Source organism: Cricetulus griseus, chromosome 4 (genome assembly GCF_003668045.3).
Source record: "Cricetulus griseus strain 17A/GY chromosome 4, alternate assembly CriGri-PICRH-1.0, whole genome shotgun sequence".
Taxonomy (NCBI): Eukaryota; Metazoa; Chordata; class Mammalia; order Rodentia; family Cricetidae; genus Cricetulus; species Cricetulus griseus.
Genome location: NC_048597.1, coordinates 170480482 through 170496020, shown reverse-complemented (window position 1 = coordinate 170496020; position 15539 = coordinate 170480482). Strand labels below are relative to the sequence as shown.

The following is a 15539-nucleotide window of genomic DNA, read 5'->3' as shown; positions in this document are numbered from 1 at the left end:
AAGAGGGTTAAAACTGTATGTACTGTGCAAAATTTGTTTAGTCATTTTATAGCATTTCTTTTGGCTTGAGTGTGTGTGTGTGTGTGTGTGTGTGTATACACACATGATATTCTATTTCATTCAAGGATGTTGATGTTTCAAGTCACTCCTACACTATTAATGGACTGAAAAAATACACAGAGTATAGTTTCCGAGTGGTGGCCTACAATAAACATGGTCCTGGAGTCTCCACACAAGATGTTGCCGTTCGAACATTATCAGATGGTAAGCTTTTTTCCTTTGCAACAAAATACCGTTCTTACTGCCCCTAATTGGTTGGAAAATTATGGGCTTTTGTCAAGAAAATTCTGTTCTTATCTACATTGTACTCATTGCTGATCAAGTCATTAGCTTTTTTGAGTGTTTTTCTTAATATGTAAATTTCTGGTAACACCAATTTCACCAGCTTTGCTGTCACTGGAAAGCACAGAGCATGTGGTATCTAATACTAAATGGGTTCTTGTTATTTTTAGAACAGTCTTCGTCTTCTGTATAGGTAAATTCTGTTGTTTGTTCACTACACAGACCATTTTGTGGCTGTTGGAAGGTTAGCCTTACTCTATGTACTAGCCATATTTATTTACCTAATAGGTATTTTGTGACAGTTTGATTTCTCACCTGTGGCTGTATTTTAAACTTAGTTATATACACATACCCATGACTAACAGAAGTACTTTCACACTATGCTTGTGGGTTATGTAGGTCAAAACCAACATTTTAAAAGAAAAGAAAATAGCAGTTCACTGTATTTAGTGTAAGGGTGTCTTTCTGTTAAAACTTGGCTAAATTCAGTATTCTTTGTGTTTTAAATGTGTGTATATGTATATAAATATGTATATAGCATATATATATACATATATATATGCATGTATGCTTTAAAAGCTATAGTTTGGCTTGCTTAAACAGATTATCAAATATTTCATCATTAGGAAAGAAGCCAAGATATGTGCTTGGTTTGTATTCCATGGATAAAGATACAGCTTTGCCTCTGTTGTTTTCCTACCCAAAAATTTAACTTCAGCAGACATGTCAAATTGGGAGAAGTTCTGCAACTTTTTTAAATTTAAAAACTTACCTCAATTCTTAAAATGTATTATTAGTCTTATAGAAAAATTATCTAAATTAAAGAGTAAAGACATGGTATACATAAAAATATGTGTGTTCTTTGGTTCCAAGGTAGTAGAGACAAAAAGCATCTCTATAGGTTACTGTCAATACACTTATTACATATATTTAGTATTAAACATGCTAAATGTTAGGCATGTTCTTTATGTGTATTTGATACCACTTTTGTATCACAATTGCAGTTTCCAAGTGTGATTGTTGTGTTTTAGTTTTTTGGAGTCTGTCTTTGTTCTTAGGACATACGTACCAAAGTATTTCAAATGAACTGTGAGAGTGACTTGCAACCATCTTTCAGATGATTCAGAAACAATGGATAAGCCTGTATCTGTGCAGTTACTCATTTATGGGGAAAATAATGTTACTAATTGCAGAATGTTAGTAATTAATCTAGAAGGAAAAAATACAATGCTCACTGTACTATTCTTTTTTCTTTTCTTTGGACTTGACAATTTTTTTTAGATAAAAAGGAGGAACAATATAAATTGTAGTTGTGCTATCCAACTGCATAAACCAGTTAGTCATGATTTGAGGAAAATTTTAACAGAAAAAGGTTTATATAAGCCCTGTGAGCCAAATTTTAACTGTGCTTAAATAGGTTGGCCTAATGACCATAATACCACGGAAACTGAGTGAACCAAGTTTTTTAACATGGGGGTTTAAGGCAGCACTTAGAAGAAATAATTTTATGATTGGAGGTCCTCACAACATAAGGAACTGTATTAAATTGTCACAGCATTAGGAAGATTAAGAACCACTGCCCTAGACTCCAAACTTTTCTAGACCAGATATATTCCGAACCTTAAACATATCTATCCTGAATACCCACCATGGGGAAAAGTTAGACATTTTCTGGAACCAAGTTTAATAAATCTGGCAAGTGACTGAACTACATAGTGACAATATAGACCAAAATGAGATGGACACACATCAGTGAGCTTGGCTTTCTTATGGACCTTGTAAAGTGGTTTAGAGGCAATTCTTAAGAAGAAAAAAAAAAAACATTTAAACAAGGAATGCTGCAGTAAGTGAACTCTCTGGCTTCCCAATGCAGTGATGTTATCTGGGTTCAGACCTTCTAGTCACATAATTAGTATTGGAGATATGTATTTGTGTTCAGTCTGGCTGAGAACAATAACATGATGGGTGGTATGTGGATAATTGAATTGTTTCCTTTTTTTTTTTTTTTTTTTAATCTGCCTAGTTCCCAGTGCTGCTCCTCAGAATCTGTCCTTAGAAGTGAGAAATTCAAAGGTAAAGCTTTGCTTCTTTTCACTTTACTGGTATACTAAGCCTCAGAGGAACTAAAGAGAGGCAGAGATCCCTTAGACAGACGTTAGAATAGTGAATGCAAGTGTTGTAGTAATTCATTTGCTTTTAAAAATACTAACCTGATAAATTAGAATGTAATTGAAAACACTTAAAACCAAGCAGGAAAATATGACAGCATAGGGATAAAGCTGGACAAAGAGCCTCACTTGTTTATTCTTTCTGTTTCTTTCCTTTCTCTGATGCTAAAACTTACTTAGGTTCTCTACAAAAAACCCTGCCATTTTTATTTAAATATGATATTTTAGATCTTAATTATACAAAGAAAGTAAGTTGCTTATGATGACAAGATGCCAGTATAAATCAAAGACAAGTGTAGATTCTGGTGTCTGTTCACAGCATCCCTCCTGGTTCAGGTTCATGTCCACCATGTACACTTCTCAGATACCCTTCTGAGTTACATAGTAAAGAAGTCTTGCTGGGCGTTGGTGGCGCACGCCTTTAATCCCAGCATTCTGGAGGCAGAGGCAGGTGGATCTCTGTAAGTTCAAGACCAGCCTAGTCTACAAGAGCTAGTTCCAGGACAGCCGCCAAAGCCACAGAGAAACACTGTCTCGAAAAACCAAAAAAAAAAAAAAAAAAAAAGTCTTTCCCAAAAGTACTATGGGATGCTTTCTCAGGAAACATTTACTTCTGTTTGATTTCAGGGTTTTTGTTTTTTTTTTTTTAATTTGTTTTTGTTGTTGTTGTTGCTTTTGTCTTGTTTTGTTTTTCACAGGGTCTTACTTATATGTATTAATTCAGACTAGCCTGGAACTTACTGTATAGCTCAGGCTAGCCTCAAAGTTGTAGTCCTGCAGTTTTTGACTCTCTAGATTGGGATTACTGACACTACATCACTCCTGTCCATAGAAATTATTTACTTACAGCTCATTTGCATTCAAGAAGGGAAATAATTCTTACACCTAACAGTAGTTTATTTCCTAATCTGTATGCATCTAGCCTTACATTTCCTTCTAAAAACTCTTCGGGGACTTCTGATGTGTTCATTCAGACAAAATTCTTAAAGGATAAATCTAGACTCAAGCAAACATGTCCGAGCTGTGACCATGGATTTTGTGCACCCTAGGATAGATATTATGCAGTCCAACACAAAATCATAGACTCAAAACATAAAGGGGTTTGTGTAGTTTCTTTTATCATATGGCTCTCAAGGTTGAGTTTTTGTAAATGACATCATCATGTCACATACCTGCTTTTTATCTCCCTTCAGTTGATCATTGGAGGGTTTTTAATTAAAGTTTTGTTTGTTTTTTGTGTTTGTGTTTTGTTTTGTTTTGTTTGTTTTGAGACAGGGTCTCACTGTGTAGCTCTGGCTGGCCCTAAACTCACTATAGACCAGACTGGCCTCTAATTCACAGATACCCACCTACCTCTGTCTCCCAAGTGCTGAAATTAAGATGTGTATCACTACGCCCAGTATGTTAGAATTCTTTTTAACTGACCATTAAATAAGTAACTTGGTGAAGCTTCAAGTACCATGAGCTCCTCTTTCTACAGTGTAATTAGGTTTAATAGTGTAAACAGTTAAGGCCAGCCCTTTGATGTGTTCAGTCTTTTCCTTGTACTGCTTTTTCTTAGAGTATAGTGATTCACTGGCAGCCCCCTTCTTCAGCCACACAAAATGGGCAGATTACTGGCTACAAGATTCGCTATCGAAAGGCCTCCCGAAAAAGTGATGTCACTGAGACCTTGGTAACTGGGACACAACTGTCTCAGCTGATTGAAGGTAAGCTACTTTGCATATATATAGTCAATGGCTTAAAGGTGTTCTTTCTCAGACTTTAAATTATGCTAGTTTAAAACTTCTCTAAGCAGTTGTTTTATATAAACAAAGTAAAAATGGTTCTCAAAATTTATATTAATATGCTTTTAACTTGATACAAATTAATGAAAAACACTCTTGTGGATTCCTCCATCTCTGAGGGGCTAAATTGTGTTTGATTATTTTCTTTTTATTGTCTCATTTTCTGAGTATATAACACTTACTTTGTAACCTAAAAATGTAAGACAGACTTTATTCAACCTAGTCGGTAACAAAACTTGTTATAATGTGCCAAACTCATGTGACTTGCAGAGTATTTAATTAGCTGCAGTACTATAATTACATTTACTGCTATGGACAGTGCAAAGTTTTAGGAAATTCTATCAGCTATGCTTTTGTATAATTTTCCTTTTATATATAACAGAACAAGAAGCATATCTTAGAAAAATGCCTATCTAACAAAGGATCATTCTATAGATCACTAGGAATTCTCTTTCTTATACAGCTATGAGAAATAGAGTTGGCTAAACAAGGACTCCGTTAGAGGAGAATCTTGAGAAGCTGAATCATAAGGCCAGTGTAACTGAAAATAGAATCTAGGCATTGCTGACTAATCAAGACAAAAGCAGTGGTTTTTGCCTTGATTAGTCAGCACGCCTAGGTTGATTGTGCTCTATAGACTAAAGGATAGCTATTCTATATAAGCATGTCCCCAGTATCCACAGAATGAAAAACTGTGAACCAGCATTGAATAAATGATGAGAACAATAACTGATTCTTGGAGTCTTGACACATTAACCTGAAGCTTGCTAATGGGGTGTGCAATATGGATTACTAAGAGTTTGTGTGAGACATTGAATTATCCATAGCTGGTTGTTGAAGGACTTAGCACACCTTATTGTATCTTTATGTTTACTGTGTGCCTTAGTTTTGCTTTTTAAACTCTCAGTTATTTAGAGGGGAGAAGAACTCAGCCCTTTTATACTTAACTCTCTCTTTCCTGCTCTTTCATATATTCTTACCCTTCTAGAGGGCAAGGAATAATAACTGAATAATTGAAAAAAACTGAATAATTGGTTTCTTTCAGATCTTTATTGAGCCATGTTTGTTTTTATTCTAAGGTTTTGTCCATTGACAATTAAAAACAAATGTGTAATCCTCTTTAGCACTCTTATAATATGGTAATGGGTGAAGGGACCTAGAGAGATGGCTCAGTGATTAAGGGCACTGGCTGTTCTTCTAGAGGACCTGGGTTAGATTCTCAGCACCCACATCATCGTCCACAACAGTCTGACTCCAGTCTCAGGGAATCCAATACCCTCTTCTGGCCTCCGAGGTTAACAGGCACAGGTGTGATGCATAGACATACATATAGGCATAACACCCATACATATAAGATAATAAATAAAAATAACATTTTTAATTGAGAGGTAAATTGACTTGAACCCAGCATTTGTTCTTCTTTCTGTCCTTGCTTGTTTGTGTTCAGACAGATTTAAGATGGCACATACAGAGCAGAGCTTTCTGTCTCTGTCTCTGTCAGGGTTGGTTACCTTAACTACAAATACCTTGCATCCCAGCCTAGCTACTTGCATTCTTAATGTCTGTCTTTATTGGGATTTCTGTACTGTCCAAAGATCCCAATTACTTGCATATAGAGGGGTAGGATAATATTAATAACCTAATAATAGTCAGTATCTTGTACTTAAGTACTCTAAAGCTGTATGTGTAAATGGATGCATAACTCATCACATTAACTATCCTCCTGCTTTGTAGATATACTTTTATATGTGAATCTTTGTTGCCTTTGGTAAATTTTACACTTTATTAAAGCTGATAGTAAATAAAGAGTTGCATAATATAAAAGTTTGGGTTTTCTTTACTTACTATAAATACATTTGGGCAACTGGCTATTGAAAAATAGATTTCTAGGCCATATTTGATGTTTAAATTGTTTCTGCTGTGGTTATAACAGGTCTCAAAGAACAGAGGTAACCTGATAGGAGTTACATCTTTTACATTCTTTTCTGGGTTTTTGTGTCTTCTGAAGCCAGCTGATTTTGTTCCTTTGTAACAACTCTTTCATTATCTTTGGTCATGGCTTCCTTTTTAACAAAGTTGAGGGTATTGCATTAAGTAATCCTAAAGTTGCCTTTATGCTCTTTAAAAAAAAAAAAAAAAAAAAAAAAAAAAACAGCAAAAATTCCCTAACTTACTGGGAGGGTTAGTCATTGTTGTTGTGTCCTAGGTGTTGTGGGCACTGAGATTTACCCCTTTTTTGTATATTGCTTGTTATTTATTTTGCTTGTTCTTTATGAACTTACACTTTATTAAGCTGTGAACTTAGTAGGTGAGATGTTTCATTTTATAGGAGAGCTCTTGTTTCAGTGTATCTCTTTTGTTGTTTGATTCTCAGGTCTTGATCGGGGGACAGAATATAACTTTCGAGTGGCTGCTCTCACAGTCAATGGTACAGGCCCAGCAACTGACTGGCTGTCTGCTGAGACTTTTGAAAGTGACCTAGATGGTAAGATTAAACAGTGAGGAGAAATGGCACATGATAGATAGACATTAGCTATCACCTGTGAATCAGATTGGAAAGTCACTGACTTTGGCTTAGTCTGTGGACACTGGTATATTGTACTGTTGTTCCTGTGAAACAACAGAGCTCCTGAAGTGGTTGTTTCTAGACATTGCAAAAGAATATCAGAGCGAGCAGGCTCAGAACAGTAAGATGTACAGACATTTGTTTTTTGTTTTTTTTAACCGAGACAATAAGTAAATAGATAATCTCAAATTTAAGGCTGAGCCACATCCATTGTGCCTATATTTCATTTGCAGCTCCCTTTTTCCTGAGTCTTGGAGACCTTGTGGCTTTTCTCACCTTTCTTAGTTCAATACATAAGTCCAGATGGTTATATGTAGCTAGTTCCTAAGTCAGTTGGACTTCAGTGACATTTTTTTCTGGATCATTAATATCTAGGGAAATAAATAATTGGTGCCATTGTTGTAATATGATATTTGATTGACACATTGATAGCAGGTTTCTATTTTGTTAATAACATACCTTTCTCATTACACCTATAGAGTCTAGGGAATGGAATGAGCAACCGTTTGAGTCTTAGAAGAAATAAAACCATGGGCTATATTTCACTGTAGCTACAGGTTCTCTTTGAATTCTTGATCCAAAGGGGAAAGATGTAGCACAAAAACCCAGAGACAGATATTGGAGTTCAAGCTAAAGATCAGAGAAGCAAGGCAGCCAAGCCACTAAAGAGCTCTTACCTCTACCAAATCTGGGGCAATCCTGTCATCAGTGTAGCTGGAGACTGATTGCCAGTGGCTGGAGATTGAATCCCCTGTTTCTGTCTCATAACCAACCTCTCTAGTGCTGGGATTAAAGGTGTGTAACACCACCGCCCAGCTTCTATGGCTGTGGCTAGCTTTGCATTCTGATCTTCAGTGGCTTTATTAGATATAAACAGTATATCATCACAGGAAGAAATTTATTAAAGCCCAGTATTTTGACAGGGGCAAAACCTTATTCCCCAAGGATAATGAAACATTCTACAGGAAAGTACATCTCATTTTCATTTCTGCTTTCCTTCTCAGAAACTCGTGTTCCTGAAGTGCCTAGCTCTCTTCATGTCCGTCCACTTGTCACTAGCATCGTAGTAAGCTGGACTCCTCCAGAGAACCAGAACATTGTAGTTCGAGGTTATGCCATTGGTTATGGCATTGGCAGCCCTCACGCACAGACCATCAAAGTGGATTATAAACAGCGTTATTACACCATTGAAAACCTGGGTATGTTTGCTAAGTAAAAGAGATAATCATGCATGTGATTTCTTTCTAACTTTCATTGCATTATAATTTTATTTTTACAGAAATATTGTAACACTTACAGAAAGAATTTTTCCATATTCTTAGATTCTTCACCTGGGTTATGCAGGATTAACATTTTTCCACATTTCCTTTGTCTTTTTCTGTTTCCCAATATGTACATTTCCCCTGAAGCATAAAATCAGTTGCAGACATGATGACTCACTAATCATTAACTTAACATGAAATTGTATTAAAAATGTTCTAAATAGCCTATTTATTGAAATAAACACATTGAAGCTGAGACAGAATTTTCATATTTGACATCTTTCTCACCATGTCTTTGATGACAAAAAGAAAATGCAGTTTTCTGGTTCAGGATCTGTGTTTAGTCATCATCTCATTAGCCTTTGATTTAGAACCAGTTCTGTGTTGTGTGTTTCTCTGATCTTGGTTCATGACATTTAAACATACATAGATAGGCCATATATGTCCCTAAGATTAGGCTTGCCTAGCATTTCTGCATTACCTCTAGGTTCAGACACTTTTGAGAGGGAATGATGTAATGTTGGGGTTTTGCCAGTGCTGCCATGTGTATTATACACACAGAATGTTATCTGATGTTCAGTATCACTTTCCTTTGTAATTAATGTGTTTGATTAAGGGGAGATACCTTTATTTCTTGCAAGTATATTGTTTCCCATCAAACTCACCTACTAGTTTTAGCATATTCTATATGTATGTATACATACACACACACTAGGTTGTTACTGGTGAATCTTAAGATTCTAGTAGTCTCTTTTATACAAATTGAAAAAAAATCAATAAAAATGGAAAGGTAAGCCACAGATATGACGAAAATATCAGCTACTAAAATATCTGACCGAGTTTGAGCCTAGAAGATATAAAAATTCTTACAACTGAGTAAAAAGAAAACCCAGTCAAAATGAGCAGAAGATTTGGATAGACTATACAAAAGAAGACATATGAGTGGACAGGAAAGATGTATGGTTGGTCAATAAAGAAGATACATGGGTAGGAAATAAACATGTTAAAAGATGCTCAGCACTGTTGTCAAAATTGCAAATGTAAAATCTCAAAGAAATACCACTGTACATCCTCTAGAATTCCCACAGTTGCTGTTAAAAATACTGATAATACAGCTACTTTGTAAAAGAAAGGCTTCTTATAAAGTTAACCATACAATTTAGCAGTCCCACTCATAGAAAATTAACCAAGATAAATGAAAACACATGCTCACTTAAAAGCTTTTAAAAAATGCTTTTCTTATAATAAAGGGGGAAGGGGAGAGTTACAAATTTCCGTTCCTTTCATGGAAACTACTCAGTAATTAAAAGGAATGGCTATCAATACACATAGCAGCAGAAATGAGTCTAATAAACGAGCTGAGTAAAAAGCCAGATGCAAGATAATGTATGGTTTGTTATGTTTTTATGAAATTACAAAATAGGCAAAACTTGGTGCTGGAGAGATGGCTCAGTGGTTAAGAGCACTGACTGTTCTTCCAGAGGTCCTGGGTTCTGTTCCCAACACCCACATGGCAGTTTACAGCTGTCTGTAACTCTAGTTCCAGGGGATCTGATACCTTCACCCCAATGCTTATAAAGGTTAAATAAATTTGTTTTTAAAAAGGCAAAACTTATCTACAAGTGACAAATTATGACCAGTGGTTGCATAGAACCCTGAGTACTAAGAACTGATGGCAAGAGCATAATAACTACTTGGAAATGTCTTATTTTCTCTATTTCCGTATTGGTTACATGGGTATGTAAATTTAGCAAAACTTACTATCCATTTAAATACACTTATTTTATGCTAATTATATCTCAATTTTAAAAACAAAAATCAGAAACATTAATTTCTTGTAATAATGAATTATGGACCAACAAGATGACTCAGGAAGTAAAGATGCTTTCCACCAAGCCTGACAATCTGAGTTTGATTCCCAGGAACCATATGGTGGGAGGAGAGAGCCATCTTTGCAGGTTGTCCTCTGACCTACCTGTGCTCTATCTAGCATGTGCATGGCCACACACACATAACACATAAATTTTTAAAGTTAATATGACAATAACATAATAATGAATTGAGTTGAGTGGGTATAACTGCTTTTCCAAATTGGATTGTCATTGTTAATATTTCTCTGAAAGACTTGTCTCTTAATTCATAATCCCAGCTGATGAATTTTTTTTATTCAAATCATTGCTTTTTTAAACACCTTTCCTAAGAACAGCTTTAAGTGCTAACAAATGAGTTACCAAATCTTTTATGGAAGAAAATAAGCAATAGTTTATAAATGCAGTCTTCTTTCTCAAAAGAGACAGATTGACTAAACCCAGGAGGCTTCACCACATGAGTTAGTCTTACATGAAATTGTTGGATTACAAAACCAAAGCATTTCAGTGGATAAAAGTGTCCCTGTGATGACCAGCCTCCTACTGTTTCCATTATAAAATTTCTGAAATAAAAGTCCTTTGCAGTCAGTCAGGACTTAGACCTTGACTTCTCAGACCTTTCAGTCTAATAGGGGAACAAAAGTAAAACACAAGAAACAGTGAAGTGAGTTGAAGTGTGTTCAGAGAAGGAAAAACTGAACAAGGCACATAGAACAATCCATGAAGAAATTTAGCTGGTCTTAAAAGATTGAACCAGAATAGTGTTTGAAACAGCAGCAAGATGAAACACAGGTTATGCTAAAGAGAATAAACAGTAGACTCTATTAGAAAAGAATTATGTATGTTGAGCAGTAGCAAAACCAAAATAAGTTTGACATAAAATAAAATGTGTATATTAGCCTAACTAATGTAAGATTCATAAAATGCCGAGTGAAAGAAGCAATTCAGGGATGAAGAAATTCATTTAGGAATTCATCTAAGTTAAGCTCTCTTCTGAGCTTCATGTTCATCCAAATGTCAGCCCTCCAGACGTCTGCATCTAGATGTAGCCCATGTTCCATTTGGCCCAAAATTTAAACTGAAGTTTATATTTCTTTGCCCAATCTTTTTTTTTTAATCAGTTAACAAATGATTAATGTACACCTATGGTCTTAGACACCATACAGAGAGAAAGAAAAAGACATTAAACAGTTATTAGAAATAATACAATTTAAAAATATCTGAGAGCTGGTCATGGTGGCATGTACATGTAATTGTAGCAGTCATGACGTTGAGGCAGAAAGATCAAGAGTTCAAGGCCAGCCTCAGCTACATAGCAAGTTCAGGGCCAGCTAGGACTACATGAATCCCAATCTCAATATCCCCAAATGATGATGATGAGGAGGAGGAGGAGGAAGAAGAGGAGGAAGGTGAAGATGTCTTCACAGTGGTAAGGGGGAATGAGTGATATAAGTAAGTGATGTAACCACAGGGATTAACATTGTAGAATGAACCCTTCTGAATGGCTATCCATTTATCTGTTTATGGGGCGGGCTGGGGGTAAAAGTGCCCTCAGAATAAAGAATGGTGGCAGTCCAAGATGAGGAGGCACTGAGAACAAGGAGAAAATAATGAGGAACAGAATCAGCAAGACTCAGCTGTCTGCCAAGAAGGGGGGGAGGGGTCTTAATGACTCAGGTTTTTGCCTTGAGCATTAAGATTTGCAGAACTGGGGTCTGAAGTAAAAAGAGGAGGAAGAGAAAGACTTAAAACATACCACCGCAAGGGCCAAACAGTTGAAGGTAAAGGCCTAGTGTTCAAAAGAAACGTCTTTTGGGAGCTGGAGAGATAGCTCGGGTTAAGAGCACTGCCTGCTCTTCCAGAGGTCCTGTGTTCAATTCCCGGCAACCACATGGTGGCTCACAACCACCTTGAATGAGATCTGGTGCCCTCTTCTGTCCTGCAGGGCACATGCAGGCAGAAGACTGTATACTTAAAAAATAAAATATTTTTTAAAAATGTCTTTTGTTAAAAGGATATATTTGCAATTTATGGCCTTTACAAACTAGTCAGACCAGGGAAGGCAGTACAGAAAGTAAAGAATGTGCCTAAAGTAAGCCTCAGAAGTGTGTGTCATGACTGCTCTGGCTGTTCCCAATCTCAGTGAATTACATCAGTCTACTGTGTTGCCCAATTCATTTTTTCCTTGTCACTCAATTAGCAAGTTGTGTTGATTCCATTTGTTATTTCTATTTGACATAGAAATTTGGGAATGCCCTGCATTATCTGGAGAATGGGTAGAACACCAAGTTAAACATCTATTTTGAGCTTTTTTTTTTTTTTTCAAGACAAGGTTTTTCTCTGTAGTTTTGGAGCCTGTCCTGCAACTTGCTCTGTAGACCAGGCTGGCCTCGAACTTACAGAGATCCTCCAGCCTCTGCCTCCTGAGTGCTGAGATTAAGGGTGCATGCCACCACTGCCCAGATATTTTGAGCTTTTAAAGTAACATAAACCACATAAGGTTTTTCCACCTAGGAAAACTTAAACTGCCACAGAAGCTTACAGACTAAAACCCCACATTTTTACTTACAAAACTGAACTTTGGAATTACCCCCACTAAAACATTGTCTGGATCAAACACATGATATTAGAATCTCCTGCTTCCCTCGGTAAAGGTGAATGCTATTCAATCTGTTGCTTAATGCCCCCTCTTTGAATTTAACAAGAACATTTTGAAGGATTCCCTAGAGCCATGGTTTTCAACCTTCCTAATACTGCAACCCTTTAATACAGTTCCTCATGTTGTGTAACCATCAAATTAATTTGTTGCTATTTTATAACTTTAATTTTGTCACTCTTATGAATTGTAAATTTCTGATATGCAGGATATCTGGTATTGTGACCCTATGGGGGTGGAGACCCACAGATTGAGAAACACTGCCCTAGAGAGCTTGTTCTCTTAATCTCCTTGCAGAATTACCTACAGACCATCAAATCCTGGGTCATGTCTTGCTTGTCTAATAAAGGAGTTGGCTGCTCTGGATCAGGAGGTTCCATAGAATGTTGAAGACGTTTTGCCACTCTCAGTTTATTTCCTGCCTCTCTTCCTTAGCTGTTGTGATCAGAGCAGGAAGGGTTTTAATTTCAAGCTGTACCTTAGGGCTTCTGGTACTCAAAAAAGCCTTATAGACTTCAACAGAGAAAGAATAGTCCACCTCCACTCTGAAGACTAAATCCAGGAAATTGATGTAAAAGCCATTTTTTTTTGGACTATATGTATTTCTATCTCCACATCCCTTCATATCCCAAAATAAGCAATCCCATTTTTTAAAAACTATAAACCTTTAATGAATTTTTCCATGATTAGTCACTCTTGTATTTTTTTAAATCCTGTAGAGAACATTAAAAATTGTTTTGACTTCTTTTCCTCAGATCCAAGCTCTCATTATGTGATTACCCTGAAAGCATTCAACAATGTTGGTGAAGGCATCCCCCTTTATGAGAGTGCTGTGACCAGACCTCACACAGGTAGGGTATCTTGTCTCTTTTGGTCATCTGCACTTTCCCAACTGCTTATGTAGAGTGCAACTCAGGGGTCTCCTTGGTGGATGTTCATGAAGGAAAAATACATGGCAACTTCAAGTGCAGACTTGGAATGAGTAATAGGCTGGCTTCCATGTACAGAATTCTGTTAGTTCCTGTTTTGCATATTTAAACTATTGTCTGTCATGTAAGCTGTGTAGATATATACATGTTTTTAATATGTTAGAATCTAGAATATATAGTTTTTCATCCTTTAGACATGGTATAACTGTAATGAATCAAAAAATGAAAGGCACTATATATATGAGTGTGTATATGTAGATATAGTGCCTTTCATTTTTTGATGTATATGTGTGTGTATACACATGTAATATAGTTTACATATCATATAACAATTAAGTATATATGTTTGATAAAGCTAACATTTAAAGTCAGATATCTAAGTTGGTTAGGAAAGTATTTTTTGTGTGCCCTTCATAAAGTTCATATAAAGGAATAAAATCAAAGGCACTACCCATTTGGTCAGTTATATTTATTATAAAAGATCAGTTGTCACTGTTTTCTTTACACATTAATATCCTCAAAATAATATAAATATAATATAAAATTTCTGTACTGTTTTAAAACTCCTAACTTAGATCTGAAAAAATTAGATATGAGAAAATTTATTGAAGTTGGTATAATAGAGTTGTGAACTTTTTTAACAGTCCTAGAGCTGGGAACTGTTGAGATGGCTCAGTGGTAAAGAGTACGTGTTGTTCCAGAGGACCTAAATCCCATTTCCAGCACCTTCATAGCAGCTCACAACCAAGCATAACTCCAGTTTCAGGAATCTGACTACCTCTTCTGTCCTCTGAGAGCACAAGGCACACACATGGTACACATACATACATGCAGGCAAAACACTCATAGACATAATTTTTATAAAGAGTCCAAAGTACAAAATATTTTTTTATAAATGCATTTCTCCATTTGTTGACCATAACTTTGAGTCTGTATCATAAGCTGTCTTCAGGATGCTTTAAGTAACTGTACAGACTTGGCAGTGTTCTTATCAAAAGATAATCTTTGTCCCTTTTTTTAAAGCCTCTACTTTGTACAAGTGTCCATATTTGATAATTCTGGCCTCTGTACCTACAACTTAAAAGTTCTGTTAGAAATAGTTTTAGTGTTCCAGAAAAAAAAAATTCATAAAGTGACCTTTACCTTCTTAAATTGAATTACAATAGAAAAAATTACTTTCTTTCACGTGGTTTAAGGATACAGAAATATAAATATGCAAGGAAATGCTTTTAAGTCATGTAACCTGGTTATTTTACCCAAGAATTGGCACATGCAAGATGTTCCTTAGAAAATAATTGTTTCAGCATCTGAAGGTTCATTGTAACTAATTAGCATGTATTCTGACAAGTCTTAGAACAAAGCCCTGTAGGCTACCCCTCTGTTAGTTTTAGTATTCATTGTGAAATACACACATGAAGACTGCTTTTTAGTGTAGCAACTATTCATAAACAAGGACTGTATCATTTCCAATTTTTAGTTATATACAGAACCAGCCACTGTAACTAAATTTGGAAACAACATTTAAAACCTGAACTTTTAAAATAATTGAATATGCATATATTTAGAAAACCTAGCTAGGAATTGGGAAAACCCCGAGGTCCCACTGTACTTCAGCTGTGGCCTTTAATAATTTTTTTCCCTTTACTCTGGCCTCTGTTTTGCAATAAAGAGTGCATTTGCTAGGTTGAACACAGTTCTTCCTTTCATTAAACAAGTATTGTGATCTCTAAAATTTGTCAGTGCTGTGCCACTTGAATCCATGGTAATTATGGCATTGACCTTAATTGATGGGGACTTGTTCTCTACCTTATTCTGACTGCTAGAGAAAATACAGCAGACAGTGCAACATGGTATCAGTTTACCTTCTCTTAAGGAAGAGGAGTCTTTGGATTGATTCAGCTGTAAACAATATTTCTAATGCCTCTGCAGTCAAGATAACAGCATGTCTGAATTTGCTTAAC

General features: G+C 35.9%; 1 protein-coding gene across 5 annotated transcripts in view; it reads left to right on the top strand.

Annotated features, from left to right (window-relative positions):
* Neo1 (neogenin 1) overlaps positions 1-15539 on the top strand; it is a 160288-nt gene that overhangs the window by 111397 nt on the left and 33352 nt on the right. For all 5 annotated transcript variants that reach the window (XM_027414905.2, XM_027414904.2, XM_027414903.2 and 2 more), the window contains exons 11-16: positions 126-264; positions 2366-2415; positions 4072-4219; positions 6672-6782; positions 7868-8062; positions 13405-13500. In XM_027414905.2, coding sequence (XP_027270706.1) covers positions 126-264; positions 2366-2415; positions 4072-4219; positions 6672-6782; positions 7868-8062; positions 13405-13500 — 739 coding nt within the window. The remainder of the gene's footprint in view (positions 1-125; positions 265-2365; positions 2416-4071; positions 4220-6671; positions 6783-7867; positions 8063-13404; positions 13501-15539) is intronic.